We start from the raw sequence: 14,761 nt of genomic DNA on the forward strand, positions 1-14,761 counted from the left end.
AGAGTTCTAAGGTATATAAGGCGCGTATGATCGGAGTTTCGGTACTCCATCCATCATGGTTCAGTCTAGAATTGCTTTGGTGTGTTTGGTTGTCGTGTTGCCTTCGGTAGCTGTAAGTAGTTTTATAATATATAATATACGTAATGGTACATGTACTAACTAAACTGTACTTGTACAAAGTAATAAAAAGAAGAAGATAAAATTTCTATCCAAACTGGACAAATTGATTTATGAAATAAGTTAAAAACATTTTGATTATGCACAATTAAAAAAAAGCAAATTAAAAAAAATGCTTTCCTCTCATTGGAATGAGTTTTCCTTTACTACAATGATTGAAAGCAATATGATATTTTCTTACATAATTGTCTATACAGAAAGTAAAACAAGTTTGTGAATTCATGATTTTTTCCGGACAATTTTTTAAAATTTTGTTTTTTTTCTTCTCAGGGCTGGTGGTTAGCAAACCAGAACCAGAATCTGAACAACAATGTCAACGTAAACACAGGATTTTATGATCCACCTCCTGCCCCTGCCCCAGAGCCCCCGGCACCAAAGCCAAAACAAGTGATTCACGCCACCAAAGACCACGTTGTCAGCATCAACTTTCACGCTCCCATTAAGAACAAATTCATCCCAACACTGAACGTCGGAGGATTTGGTGGACCTGCACCCAAGAGTCCATCAGCTTCACCAAAGAAGAAGTCACCAAAGAAATCTCCTAAAAAGGGAAAGAGACCACCCATGCCTAAAAAGAAGACTCCTTCTCCCAAGAAGTCCAAGGCCCCGAAAGAAAAAGCACCCAAGAGTTCTCCTCCAAAGGGCTCCCCACCCAAGGGCTCTCCACCCAAGGGTTCTGGAGCTAAGGCCGCTGGCCTCCCAATGAACCTTGTCTTTAACAACAACTTCCCACAGAACATGATGAATGTTGTCGGAGCTCACAACAACGTTAGAGGCAAGGGAGTGCACATGCCAAACAATAATGCCGGAGGAACCCAAAAGGTCACCCAGAGCTACCACGCCACCGGAGGAATCCAGACTCAGAGTGGTGGTCAAGGAGGACAACAACAGGGCGGCGGACAAGGAGGAAGCCAGGGCGGATACAAAAGCTGGGGTGGTTCTCGATATACCAACATCCACTCAGTAAAATACCCAAGCAATGATGTCACAGTCATCGGAAGTGGAAACGAGGTTCATACCGTTGCTGGGTTATATAATAATGTAAAATATCAGAAGAAAGTTGCTCCCAAGCCAGATCCCGTACAGGGAATGCAGTTTAAACTTCTACTGAATTTGCTCCAGAAAATGGTTGTAAAAGTTAACCATGCCCCACAAACAACACCTGCAACAGAAACTACTACTACTACCACTGAAGCTACAACAACTCCAGCAGAAACCACTACAACTACCGAGGCTACCACCACTACTACCACAACAGAGGCGACCACAACCACAACTGAAGCCACAACCACCACCCCAGAACCTACAACCACAACTACAGAGGCAACCACTACAGCGTTCTCTTTAGCTCAAAATTCAATGCTGTTAGAAGCTCTTTTAGCGCAGCTCACTGGCAGTTCTAATGTACAGACACAACAGGCTGCCGTTCTAGACCTCTACGGACGAGGAGGACAGAAATCAGTTTCCATGTCTGCTAACTCAGGAGCAGGTCAACAAGCCACTTTGGACATCTTGGGTGCCTTGCAACAAGCTCCCACCACTCCTCCACCATATCTTGATCCAGTGGCCCAGCTTGACCTTCTTGCAGCTGGTGGAACTATCTCAAATTCGTACGCCGCTCCTGGTGCCTCACTCCCTGGAGTCACCTCTGCCCCTGCCGGTACTGCCGGAGGAGTTGATCTCGGCTGGCTGGCTAAGTATATGCCTCAACTTGCTCTTCACAAACGGGCCCCAGTCAAAGTCATCTCTGGGGGTTACGGTAAAAGGAAGATTGTGAAGTGAGGTCACTGATTGAAACGATCTTTCAACTGACTTGCAATTCATGTCTCAGTCAAAACACATTTTGAAAATTATTTCTATTTTTTTTCTGATGAAGTATTGTGATATTTATTGATCAGTATTATACACAATCAGTGGTTAAGCCAGGTATTTCGTATCAACAAAGATTTTTCATACTTTCGAAACAGAGATGTATGAAATCCGTTTTCTGAGGCACGATTGTTTTTAAAATGCAGGAATATTGTGGTGTTTACTGTGTTATTTATTTTTTAAATGTTTTCTTGTCGTGTTGATAATGGCTTTTTACATGTATGGAATAAAGCCTTTTTAATTGAAATATTTTCTTTTTTTCATACTTTAAAATCGTTTTTAGGATGAATATAACATGTAAGAAAATGAAAAAAAAAATGATATGTTATCTCGCAAACAGAAAAGGATCAAACTAAAAAGTGTGTTCTTATATGAGGTTGCTTTACAAAACAAAACCATGCCTATTAAATCACACAGGACTTCCTTTTCTCTGACAATGCCGATTAAAGGGAAATTATCGATTACAAATATCTAGCATTGATTAAGACAACATCAAAATATTTATGATATTTCTCAGACGTATGTGTCAGAACAAAAGTCAACATTATTCATTTAATATGCAAACGATGCTTCAAAAGGTCAGGTATAATCAAGGAGCCATGCTTTCAATATATATACATAACATATTCGATAAATGAGCGACTAATGAATGATCACAAAAACGATGATTAACAAATTAATTGGTAACGAGAGTACCTTGGGACGAGGAAATCAAATCATTTCAGAATGTCAAAATTTGACCCTTATTTGTCGGAGGGAAATTGCAAGTGTCGAAATAAAGACACCTAGATGATCATGTTAGCATATCTCTGATCACGTACAGGTATCAATGTCATTAAAAATTATTTATCGACATAGCACCATATTGACTTGTAAAAAATGTAAAATAAATTAATTTGATAATTAATTCATATGATTACCAACAGAGGAGGCGTATATATAGGGACAACAAACAACTGCAGATCAGATCACAGGCATGGTGAGGAACAGGTTGGTTCTCTGTTTGGTTGGATTCCTCCCTCTAATACAGGTAAATATCTACATGATATAGTATTGCAATTTCAATTTTTTTTTATTGTAAGCATTTTTATTCTTACTTTGGTATAACATATATATGACAATTGGTAAAATGATAAATTCTAAACAATTGTACTTTGCCTGTTTTTTCCTACCTTTTTTTTTTTTTAAAAATAAAAGTGTATCAGTTTATTTATGATTTCTTTTACTTCTTTCAGGGGTGGTATCAGAACCAAAATCAAAACTCAAATGTTAACATCAATACGAATTCCCCGGAGCCTTTTGTTTTCGTCAGTCATTCTAATACAGCTTCGTACCCAAACACAAATGTTGTTACCCACACTCAAGGTACGCATGATACTCACGTCAGATTGAATTTCCATGCGCCGATCACCAATAGCTTCAGTCCAACTCTTTCCATAGGAGGAGGTTGGGGCCCAGCTAGGACACCGTCAGCTCCCAAAACTCCAAAGGCACCTAAAAAGTCACCCACACCAAAGAAATCACCAAAAAAGATGAAGCTTCCTAAAAAGAAAGCACCAGCTCCACCCAAAGCCAAGAATCCTGCTCCTCCTACCACCATCCCTCCAATCCCAACAACAACCCCACAAAAGGCTCCGAAAAAGGCACCAAAGAAAAAATCTGGAGGTTCTCCTAAGAAGAAGAAGGTATCGAATCCACCTTCAAAAGGGGGGCCAGTATACCCACCACAAAGACCGCAGTCTCACTTTGTTAATATTAAATCTATTAGATATCCCAGCAATAAAGTGACCGTTATAGGACATCAAAACGAGGTCCACACAGTTGCTGGATTAAGAAACAACATAAAATATCAAAAGAAAGTGATGCCACAGCCAAGTCCCAACCCAAATATGCAAATTTTGTTGAACCTCTTGCAAAAAATGATTGTGAAAGTAAACAAAAAGCCTGTTCCAACAACAACAACTACTACTGCAGCCCCTGAAACAACTACAACCACAACTCAAGCAACGACCACTGAAGCCACAACTACCACCACAGAAGCTACCACAACCACCACTACTCCTGCCCTAACAACCACACCAACTACCACTACAACCACTGCCGCTACAACAACAACAACTGCACTTCCATTCCCAACCTACACGATCGAACCTATCAACCAACAGTCTCTTCTGATGGAGGCCTTACTCTCACATATGTTAGAACCTAGTGCTGGAAGTTCGGCTTCTCTTAACTACATAGGGAATACGGGAAAACAAGTATCATTGAACAGTGGTACAGCTTCACAGAGCAGTTCTTTGTTGAGCAACCATGGTCTATCATCTCAAGCAGCTACTGGTTCTCAGACCAACACAGGACAAGGATCTCAAATGGGATTAGGAGCTGGATTTGGAAACTCCGTGGCTCTTGATGTATATGCTGCAGCATTGGCAAATCAAGCTACCTCACCTAACCCTCTGTTGGACCCCTTACAGTTACCAGGTGTCCTCTCTGGGTCACCAGGAGGAGGAGCTAACACTGCCCCGGCCGACTTGGCCTGGCTACAGAACTACATTCCACAACTAGCACTCACCAAGCACGGAAAGGTTGCTGTTGTTAAAAAACTGGCCAATAAGAGCAAAACGAAAGCCTTCATAAGCAAGAAACTATCCGTTTAAAGTGGAAAATTCAGTATTAAGACAAGTGTGTAAAAGTTCGGACGTAAGCGGATGCAAGAAGACTGTGTTTGTACATATACCTCAGGATACGATTTCGTTATATAATTGTTCTTAAATTATTTCACTTTTAAATGTTAATTTATTTATAGTATTTATTCATGACTAATAAATTATTGCACATAAGCTATGATGTATTTTTTTTCACTATTATATATCCATAAAAAATTACGATGTTCAACTTTTAGGCGTTGTTAAGTAAACTTTATTATGGCAAAGATGGAAAACCCGAATTCATTTTATTTATTTCGAATGGAGTGTTGAGATAAAAACAACATATAGTTGAAAATCAGCCTTTATTTCCTATACATCGATGCAGAATAAAATTGACATGAAAGAAAAATCCAACATGTAATGATGACACATTTGATTTACACAATCATTATACAATTATTCAGGTTTGCTAATCAGAAAAATGTGAGGCGTCAAAAAGATTTTTTGCTTCTAATTATGACAGGTAAAATTTCCAAGGTCGATTGATTTATGAACAACGAAGAAGGAAATTAATATATTAAATTTACATACTTCTGCCATTGAAATAGCTTTGAGAAAAAAATTGGATTCAACAAAATAAAAAAAAATAATGAAGAAATTCAGTACATCATTTTGAGAAAATCAGCAAGAGTATTCATAGAAAGTGAATTATCAGCAGGGCTTTTCTTTGTGGATTTCATGAATACAATAAAGGCACAAAAAGAAAAAAACACTTTAATCAAGAAAAATGCACATATCACCTCTATATATTACTGGGGATTGTAAAGGTTGGTGTGTTGCGACGATGGACTCTATTGCAATGTAAGATTGTGAAAAGTTTAACAGTAATTCAAACTTGAAGTCATGATATATGAAAATTATTTTTAAAAATTTTAAAAACCCACCGATTTAAGAATGTTTAAATTATTATCATCTGTTAATTTTTTCAGAGCTTTTGGCGATAAATTAGAAATTGGAAAATATTAATACACGTAAAATGGTATAAACTTAAAAAAAAAGATTGAATATTTCAAGCAGATAGTTCTAGTGCGTTCTCTACATAATAAGAACAAAAATTTCTTATGCTAGTAGTTCGTGCTCCCTGTCTCATTACCATCTGAGCTCGCACGCTCGTTACAGTTAGATGAACCTGCAATCCTATGGCACTGAAATATTGTCCTTAGAAGTGAATGGTAATAATCTTTAAAAGTGATATCGAAATAACCGTATACAAATGGATTAACGATGTTTGAGAGGAGATGGAACCTTCTAAGAAGTAACAAAATTGTCAATTCCCATCCTGTCATCTCTAACCAAAAGCTGGGCTTTCCTCTCTGGATTAAGAGTAAGGAAAAAGTAGGTATGTAAGCCAAAAGGTAAGTAATGACTATAACTCCAAACATCATGTGAAAATTAAGGGTAATGTTCGGTCGTCTGCGATTTTCGCGCCTTTCTGCTTTCAAAGCAGTTTCCACGTCGTTAGAATCCGAGGTGGCTGACGCCAAAGCATCAATAGAATTTGATGGAAAATCTTGAGCATTTTGTGAAGACTTTAACTCTCGATGTTTTCTTAAAATCACCATTCCCACAGGAATGTAGAAAAGAGTGGTTGCCAGTATAAGAAGAAGTGATAGAATAAAAAGAAACACAAGATAATTTTCTTCCGTTCCTACGTATTTACCAGCACTGGCTTCACAGGAACACTTCGTCCTATTTTTACTGTCCGCAAAAGAAAGCTTGATTTCAACTGTTCCAGAGAAAATGCACATCGGAATAGCAATAACCATAGGAAGGAGAACAACAGTTAAAACAACTATGATCCTATGATGACGAGGATCCAAGTATCGTTTGGTTGGTTTGTAAATGAGGAGAAACCTCTGTAATGCGATGATGAATATCATCAGAGAGGAAGACGATGGTGTTGTCCACATAAAATACGTTATTATTTTACATACCACATTAGACGGAAAGTTAACACTGAAGGAATTAAAAAAGATTACACTGATGACTGTATCTATACTGGTTATCATATCTAGGACAGCTAATAACAGTATATAGAAACGGTTACCTCTCTTTTGCTTAAGGCGACACACATGAACAACTACTGAATTTCCAACAATGCCGATTACTAGAAGACATCCTAGCACAATGTTGAAAGGAATTCTAGATAAGGAAATGTCATGGTTCCATTGTGTAATAGATCGATTTATACTGAAGCAGTCCATTTTGCTTAAAACATCATATGGGACAAGAAATATACAGTATCTACTTTTGTTAAGGAAACGCAGTCGGATATGACAATAGATATGGATGTTTCCTTAAGCAATACTTTTACAGATACGACAACTTTCTTGTCGTTTCATGTTTAATTGTAGATTTAAAAGAATTTTTTTTTCGAATTAGAATGAATTTATTGATTTGAACTATCAGACCAGCTAATAATTTTACTTAACAATATATACATATTGAGCTGGTATAGCTTGAGCTGATCATGACAATACCATTGCACCAAAAGGAATAGAAGAAGGCATTCTACTTTTAACAGAGCAAAATGTACATACATGTACTGTCCAACCCTTTTTACAAGTTTGTCTATGCACTAATTTTTTTCATAAGGTACCAGATCAAAAAATCTATTTCTTAATAATTTAGAGTTTTGGGAAGATTTTTATCTTATTGGCAATTGAAAAGTTTGAACTTCTTATGAATAAAAAAAAATATATGTAAGTTATTTAAGTGTAATAAAAATAAGTACTTGATATCAAATTTGAATTAACATTCATCAAGTTAAGTTTTGAACTTGTGGAGTGCATGTTAATGAAAACAGTTGCACATGTTTTGTACATGATTTCTATTTTTGAAAAACCCCAAAAGTAATGGTAATGGTAATGCATTACTTTACTAAAGTAATGGCAATGTAATGCATTACTTTAACAAAATAGAGTAATGGTAATTTAATGCCCAATTTCTTGAAGTAATGGTAATATAATGCATTACTTTACAATGTAATTCACCCCAAGCCTGATATATATATATATATATATATATATATATATATATATATATATATATATATATATATATATATATATATGAAAGAACATATCAAAGAAATGTTTTCTACCAAAGGACAATTTTCGGATATCCGGAGTTTTACGTTGAAAGAATGCAAATTGTAATCTGCTGTTTCAGGAAAAAAACATTGACGAAATAGACTGGAGTGAGTAGATTTCTCATTTAAATAACATTTATGTGACGGTATACTCTGCTCTAATTATTTTCATAAAGCCGATAGGAATACATGTAGTTCCTTAATCCAATTAATCGATATTCTTTGCAGATTGGTGAACATAAAACAAATTAAGATTGCAGACGGTTGAGTTGAAATGAATCCTAACCTGCCTAAAAATACAAAACCTGCTGCATGTTTGAAGCAGTCTGTAGATTCGGAGAAAAGTGATACAGATGATCCTGTCACAGATGAAGTTGACCAGTTCCTGCAGGTCTCAGAGAGTACTGACAACAGACACAACCTAGTACCGACTATTGAAAAGTCATCGTCCAGTGATCAATTATCTTCAGATGATGAAGAAAACACTAACCGTCACTCGTTTGAAGATGAAAATCTGACTATAAAATCAAACGACGTGACAGTGGCATCTATGAGTGAGAATTCACTGCTTGGCGCAACCTCTTGTATTGATTGTACAAGCGAAGACTTCGAATTCCATTTGCAAGGAAATATCCTACTCGCTTATCAACATCCATTGTTTAAGATAGAAGAAGAGGATCAAGAGCTATACGAAAGCGATAATAAAGCAAAGATCATCAAATCAGAATTGAGCGGCGATTCAAACAGAAGTAGGAGAATAGAAGAAAGAGATAGAAGACGACGGTCATTAGGGACAAACAAGTGGAGTACAGAGGCGAATTATGACTCTGATGAGAGTGACGACAGTCTCAGTAGCTTTTCTTTGTCTGATGTCGAAAGTAAAGATCTGGAAAATGATTTAGATACAGAGGAAAACTTCAAACTATCAGTAGCTTCTGGAGAAGATAAGAATAGGATGTATCAGGAAGAGGAAAATAAAAACGACAATAATGACACATTTACCAAGGACAGTTTTGATAGTGACGATAGTGATCTCATATTACCATCTAATGGAGTTCAGCAACATGACAACAACAAAGAGCTGGTCTTTGACTTAGATAAATATCCAGAAACACAAGGCTTCAGAATTGAAGAAGTTGTGGACGAATCCACTGTTCATTTAGGATTTCTTTCTTGCAACAATGCAGAGGAAATAGCAGTAGCCCAAGGGACAAGTCAAGACTCTTCAAGATCTGAAATCAATCATTTGTCTTTAACAGAAATAAACGTCGAGAAAAAAATTGCCAAAAATACCAGTAAAACTTCAAATTTTAATGTTTCGATTAGTATCACTGATGCTAATGACGTGGATTCCTTGAGTGATAATTGTAGCTCAATTTCAAGTAGCTCAAGCGCTGAAGATGTGAGTCGCAGCAAATCTGATATTCCCAGTGCCATGGAAAAAGAGGTACTGTCAACCACCACAAGTCATCACATCAAGGGGACAAAGAATAGAGAAATTAAAATGGATTCTGAAAGAATGGCAGAAAAGCAGAGCAACAAATACGACGATGATTCGGTTAATGAAATCTCTGATAATAAAGAGAAAACAAAAGAAGCATCTCAAGAATTGCAAAATCAAATCCACAGTCAAATTGATCGTTACGAGAAAGAGAATAGTGAGAAAAGAGACACTATTACGAAAGAAAATATGGATTTGAACACTAGATCGGTCATACACAATTCTACATATATTACTGGACAAGTAAAGGGCCCAAACAAGTCCGACAAAAGCAAATATAATTGCATGGAATATCCATACACTCCACGCAATAGTGTCAGCGACCATCAAGGTGATGAAGTTGTTATTGAGGAGGAGCAAGACAAAGAGGAGGGAGACGATGTAATCGACGATTTTGTAAATGATGAAGACATAGTCTCTAAAATTAATGAGAAAAATGTTGAGAAAAACGAATCAAATGAACCATACAATTGCCATCCAATAGAATATAAATGAGTTGGAAAATACTGTAGAATTCATTTTTTAATTCTTTTCTTTCACATCTGTATATATCATAAAAATACGAACCATTAGTTACCCCTATAATACTCAGATATTGTACATATCTACTACATCTACTTGAAATGTCTAATTTTATGTAGCGGTCTGGGTTTACCATCACGATCAGAGCGTACTAAAAGACAGCGAATTTGAATCGTATGTAGCTTTGGAATAAGTCTAAGGTCTGGAATTACATGCAGCCTATGGGTAGATGGGGTAGAAGGGTCAAGACATATATAACTAAAGATGGAAATTTAAGTTTGTGAAGAAAATTTAATCAACCTCCTCGATAGCAATATAACTGCTTATGAGTGTGATTAAGGTAATGCAAATAATCTTTTGAGAAGATCTTAAAGTAATTAAGAAAAATGAAATTGTCATTCCAAGAAAACAAACATCAGATGGCGCTTCTCCAGTTTGTAAGAACATGAGTTCAAAATGGATTTTGTCCGAATTTCAGGCCAAGTTCAATATACTGCGTTATTATTACGATAATAATGCAAAAGTTCATGATTTTCATTCTTTGACTATATTTGTATATTTCAGATGACCATTTCATCCAAACGTTGAGAAATGTTCGACAGAATAAGTAACTTTTGTGATAGTGCATTTCAAATTGCGGTATTTCAAAGAGGTCTACAGAATTTTAATTTTGTTCTATGGCTTTTATAAGTACACTAAAAGAATTTATTATTCAAATATTTTTAAATCATTACAAATAAAATTATCATATTTCTTATATTTCAATACATCAAGAGTATAATGATTTATTATACTTCCTGTATTTTAAAATAATCACAATTCATATCTTATATACATTCTTTGTACATTGTACAAGCTTTCATAGAAATAATAAAGGTTAAAAAATGGAAAATGTTTCGGCTTTTATTAACCAATACCCCTTTATTTAAAACCAGTCTTAGAAGAAATATATTAGGCACCGTTTACCAACCTATAGACCTATCTTAAAACCAATAATTCAACATTATTTCCTTCGTTGTTGAATCCAACAAAACCTCTGTGGACACCAACCGTGTTCGAATGAATCAATCCATCATTCTGTCTATAAATATCGCTGAATATGAATCCATCACTGTCTTTTGGGATGTCACTTTTTTCTTGTTTAGATTTTTTGCGGCTGAAATGATTAAGATGGAATCCAAGTTGCACTTTAACAGGTTTCTTTCTAGTGAAAGTCTGCAATTTTATTTGATCCTTTACATTTTCATTTGCTTGTTTCTTCGTCTTTGGTTTTTCTTGGTCAGGATTAGATAACTGATGCGATGCAGGTTTCACATATGGGCTTGGAAGAAGAGCGTTCGAAACGGATGGTCTGGTATTGCTTGCAGCGTTCATGTTATTATCTGGAATATTCAATGTACTTACAGGATTAGAAATTTGTGTTTCAGATTTTGGTGGGGAATCAATGATCGGCTTTGTTACTACCAAAGACCCACTAGAAGATTTGGGCGTTGGCTTACTTAATCTAGGTAGAGAAGTTGGACCGTTATTATGAACAAGACTAGTGGTTTTTCTACTTAAAAGATTCCGGGGAGGTGATGTTGGTACAATGGTATTAGACAGGATGCCTTTGATTTTATTTGTTGGGGTGTTCAGTTTAATGTTTGGAAGGCTTGTGGTTTTTTGAACTGGTGGATTTTGATAGGGGAGAGTTGGCCTCAAGGTTGATTTTGTGACCGGTTTAGTTGTCGTTGGTTTTACAGGACTCTTCCTGAATGGGAGAAGTAGTGCTTTTCTCCTCTTTGGTGCGGTCGTTGTGGATAATAGTGGTTTCAAGCTGGAGGGTGTAACAATTGTAACTGTAGTTTGTGGTATCGAGTTTTTGGGAATAAACGAAGGTTGTTTTGTGACACCAATTTTCCTTGTACTTGGTGCAGAAGTTGGTCGCGGGATTTTTCTTGTAGTTTGAAAATTAGGGTTGTTCTGTGGGATAAAAGTTTTAGTCGCATAACTTGTATTTGGCTGCGGAAAATAAGGTTTTGTAGTATCCGTCTGTACGTGCCCATTGCTTAGAAGCGAGGCATTTATTTCTCCTCTACGAGAAAGATTATTAGTTTTATTCAATATTCCTTGGTTTGAATTAACACCTGAATTTATTTTTGTACCAGCTTTTGGGTCCAATGTTTGAATTTTTGGTCTAATCATAGAGGGCTTATTGCCGGGTAGTGTTTGCATTACATTTTTTGAAAGACCTATTGTCATTTTTAGGCCTGCCCTTGAAAAGTATTTTTTTACAATATCAATAAAGAGTGGATCTATCATATATTTTTTTCCATTGATTATTGTGGGTATCCGTTCAACCTTCTTTTGAGACTTGGAACTCCTTCGAGGTTCCGGACTTGTAGGTTGTGTGTTACCGTCTGCTTGTACACTTGTTTGTTGATTGCGCATCACAGGTATCGACTTTTGCTGTTGAGTGGTAACAGATTTTCTTTGCAAAGACTGAGTTTGTCCAGAGTGTATAGGCAGAGGTACTGTTTGGACAGGCTCGGTTTGTGCAGGGTGTAAAGGTATAGGTATTGTTTGGACAGGCTTGGTTTGTAATGTTCTTGGTGATGGATATTGCTTAGATTCAGTTCCCCCAGAACCTAACTGCTGGGGTGCATGTGGATTTTGTATATATGACGTTTTTCCAGGCTTTAATTTTTGCGGCATAAATTGCTGATCAATTGGCAACTGTCGTAAAATATTTGATGATGAAATTTGTAAATGCCCTTTATTTGGCATTACTCGTTGGTAAACTGGAATGTTTCTCCTCAGTTCTTTCCGTTGTTGGATGGGTTGAATTTGTAAGGACTTTGATTGTAATGGCTGTATAGGTTTCATTTTTTCAGGGACTGGCGGAGTGGAATTAGGTGAGTTATATAATGTATTAGATGAAGGATCAATCTGCCGTGGTTCCATTCTTCTTGCAGCTACATTCTTATAAACAGGAAAAATTTGAGATTTCGAATCAGACCATGAATTGTGCGAGTGCTTGAAGTGTGATGGCTGTTGAGGAATAGGTCGTGTTTGCATAACCTCCAGTGATGAAACCTTTGCAAAATCTCTTTTCTTTGATTTCAAAGTATTAGTAAAACGCAGATTTTGTAAGGGTTTTGATGATGTCTGAGTATTCTCCATTGTTGTTGGTGCCCGCTGCTGTTGAACAGGTGGATTTTGAAAGCTGGTGGATGATATTTGCGCTGGATTCGTTCTCTTTGGTGCTATTTGCTGGGGAGTCTGTGGATTTTGTATTGCATATGATGAAAAATCTTGTTTATTATTAATTCTTCGCGGCATTAACTGGTGATCGACTGGCAAGTTTCGTAAAATATTAGCGGATGAAATTTGTATATGTTCCTTTTTTCGTGGAACTTCATTTTGGTCGACTGAAGGTATGTGTTGCATATTATTATCCGATGATATTTCTGTGTATTTATTTCTGTTTGGCACTCTGTTTTGTGGAAAATTGGGATTTTTCGAGACAATGGATGATGAATTTTGTCCAGGGCGTATTCTTTGTTCTGCATTCTGCGAAAAAGGTGGATCTTGTAAAACACCTAATTGTGACGATTGTGTACGTCCCATTCTCGGTAGAGTATTTTTCTGAAAAGGAAGTGGGGTTTGAAGGGCACTAAATGACGTCTTTGAACCTTGAAATCTTGACCATCCACGTTTCGGTAATTGAATTCTTGGCGAAACATTGGATGGTGAATTTTGTCCTTGTAGTTTGGATGTTGGATGCTGCTGACGACGTAGAGGCTTTTGTATACCACCAGATGTTTGTATCTTTATTGGCTGTGATAACTGTTGTTGCATTTTTGCTGCATTGTTTGGATTATTGTACATTTGTTCCTGTTTCCTCCTTCCTGGTAGAACTTGCTGCGGAGTATGTGCATTTTGATGTTTATTGAATGTTTGTACCGTTTGGCGTGAATTCGTAAACTGTTGGTAAGGTAAGCTAGCTGTGTTCGAACGTAACTGTTCCTTTTGAGACTGAATTGCCGTCCTTTTTGGAGCTGGCGGAACAAATTCATTACTGACAACCGGACTCCCAGTAGGTAACGTCCTCGATCTAGGAGAAGGAGTAGTTTGAACTGCATATACGGATACTCTACTCTGAGATGTGCTATAAGCTGTATTGGGATAAGGGCTTCCTAGACTACTTCTCTGAATTCCAGGCGCCATAGTCACTTGAGTGGAAGGCATTCTCGACAAAAGATTGCCATGATTCGTTTTCACTCCAGGTTTTGGTAACTTAGTTCCCATCAGAGCTGCTAGTCTAGGATCAGAAATACGCACCTCATTTCTCCCGCCTTTTTGTACAGGAGAATTTATGCTACGAATTGGCATGCTTAATCCTGTAGCCTTTGGAAAGGTTCCTTGGACAGTATTACGGTTTGTCTGAGAAAAAAAGAGCACATATCTAACATCACATCATCTGACTTTGAAATGCTGTGTTAATCTTCTATCATTCTAACACCTACTTTGAATTCAGTTGAATATCAGCATTAAACAATATAAGGATTTACTCAAAACCATCTTTATTTTTTTCAGAAAAAAGCTTTTTCATCAGAAAGTATGAAAAAAAAATAGTCCTTACCGCTGCAATGATTTGTCCAGAAGTGTGCAAAAATAAAATCATTAAACACATCCATTGGAACGGAATATCCATGCTTATATCCCGGGCTAAACGAAAGTGTTAAAACACTCAAGTTAAGTCCCAAAGAATATGCTACTTGTATGCCTACAGATCTACTAGTGTTGTTCCAGTATTTTTGTTGATTAATTGTTTGAAGCTAAATAGATCATCTATTGCGTACATAAATATCGGCCAAATATCATGATCTATTTAAATATATTCCAATTTCC

At 36.6% G+C, this 14,761-nt stretch overlaps 2 protein-coding genes across 2 annotated transcripts; one reads left to right on the top strand and one right to left on the bottom strand.

The window, feature by feature from the left end:
- Positions 1-4,886, top strand: LOC133172031 (mucin-5AC-like). Its single transcript, XM_061306836.1, has 4 exons — positions 1-112; positions 448-1,950; positions 2,990-3,076; positions 3,282-4,886. Exons 1-4 carry the CDS (start codon positions 56-58, stop codon positions 4,701-4,703), a joined length of 3,069 nt encoding a protein of 1,022 aa, XP_061162820.1. The 5' UTR covers positions 1-55; the 3' UTR covers positions 4,704-4,886.
- A 5,787-nt stretch (positions 4,887-10,673) lies between these two features.
- LOC133205807 (mucin-2-like) lies at positions 10,674-14,725 on the bottom strand. Its single transcript, XM_061341690.1, has 2 exons — positions 14,493-14,725; positions 10,674-14,293 (listed from the first exon to the last, which is right to left on the bottom strand). Exons 1-2 carry the CDS (start codon positions 14,562-14,564, stop codon positions 10,847-10,849), a joined length of 3,519 nt encoding a protein of 1,172 aa, XP_061197674.1. The 5' UTR covers positions 14,565-14,725; the 3' UTR covers positions 10,674-10,846.
- Positions 14,726-14,761: the final 36 nt, after the last annotated feature.

The sequence above is a fragment of the Saccostrea echinata genome, unplaced genomic scaffold, assembly GCF_033153115.1.
Source record: "Saccostrea echinata isolate AGI-Se365-2 ecotype Australia unplaced genomic scaffold, CSIRO_AGI_Sech_v1 ptg000054l, whole genome shotgun sequence".
In the NCBI taxonomy this organism is placed as follows: domain Eukaryota; kingdom Metazoa; phylum Mollusca; class Bivalvia; order Ostreida; family Ostreidae; genus Saccostrea; species Saccostrea echinata.

Excerpts from the sequence above, each read along its gene's own strand:
- LOC133172031 (XM_061306836.1), top strand. The coding sequence starts at position 56 with ATGGTTCAGTCTAGAATTGCTTTGGTGTGTTTGGTTGTCGTGTTGCCT. Across the intron at positions 1,951-2,989 it reads GTTACGGTAAAAGGAAGATT|GGACAACAAACAACTGCAGA; the intron begins GTGAAGTGAGGT and ends GCGTATATATAG. Across the intron at positions 3,077-3,281 it reads GATTCCTCCCTCTAATACAG|GGGTGGTATCAGAACCAAAA; the intron begins GTAAATATCTAC and ends TACTTCTTTCAG.
- LOC133205807 (XM_061341690.1), bottom strand. The coding sequence starts at position 14,564 with ATGGATATTCCGTTCCAATGGATGTGTTTAATGATTTTATTTTTGCAC. Across the intron at positions 14,294-14,492 it reads CTGGACAAATCATTGCAGCG|ACAAACCGTAATACTGTCCA; the intron begins GTAAGGACTATT and ends TTTTTTTCTCAG.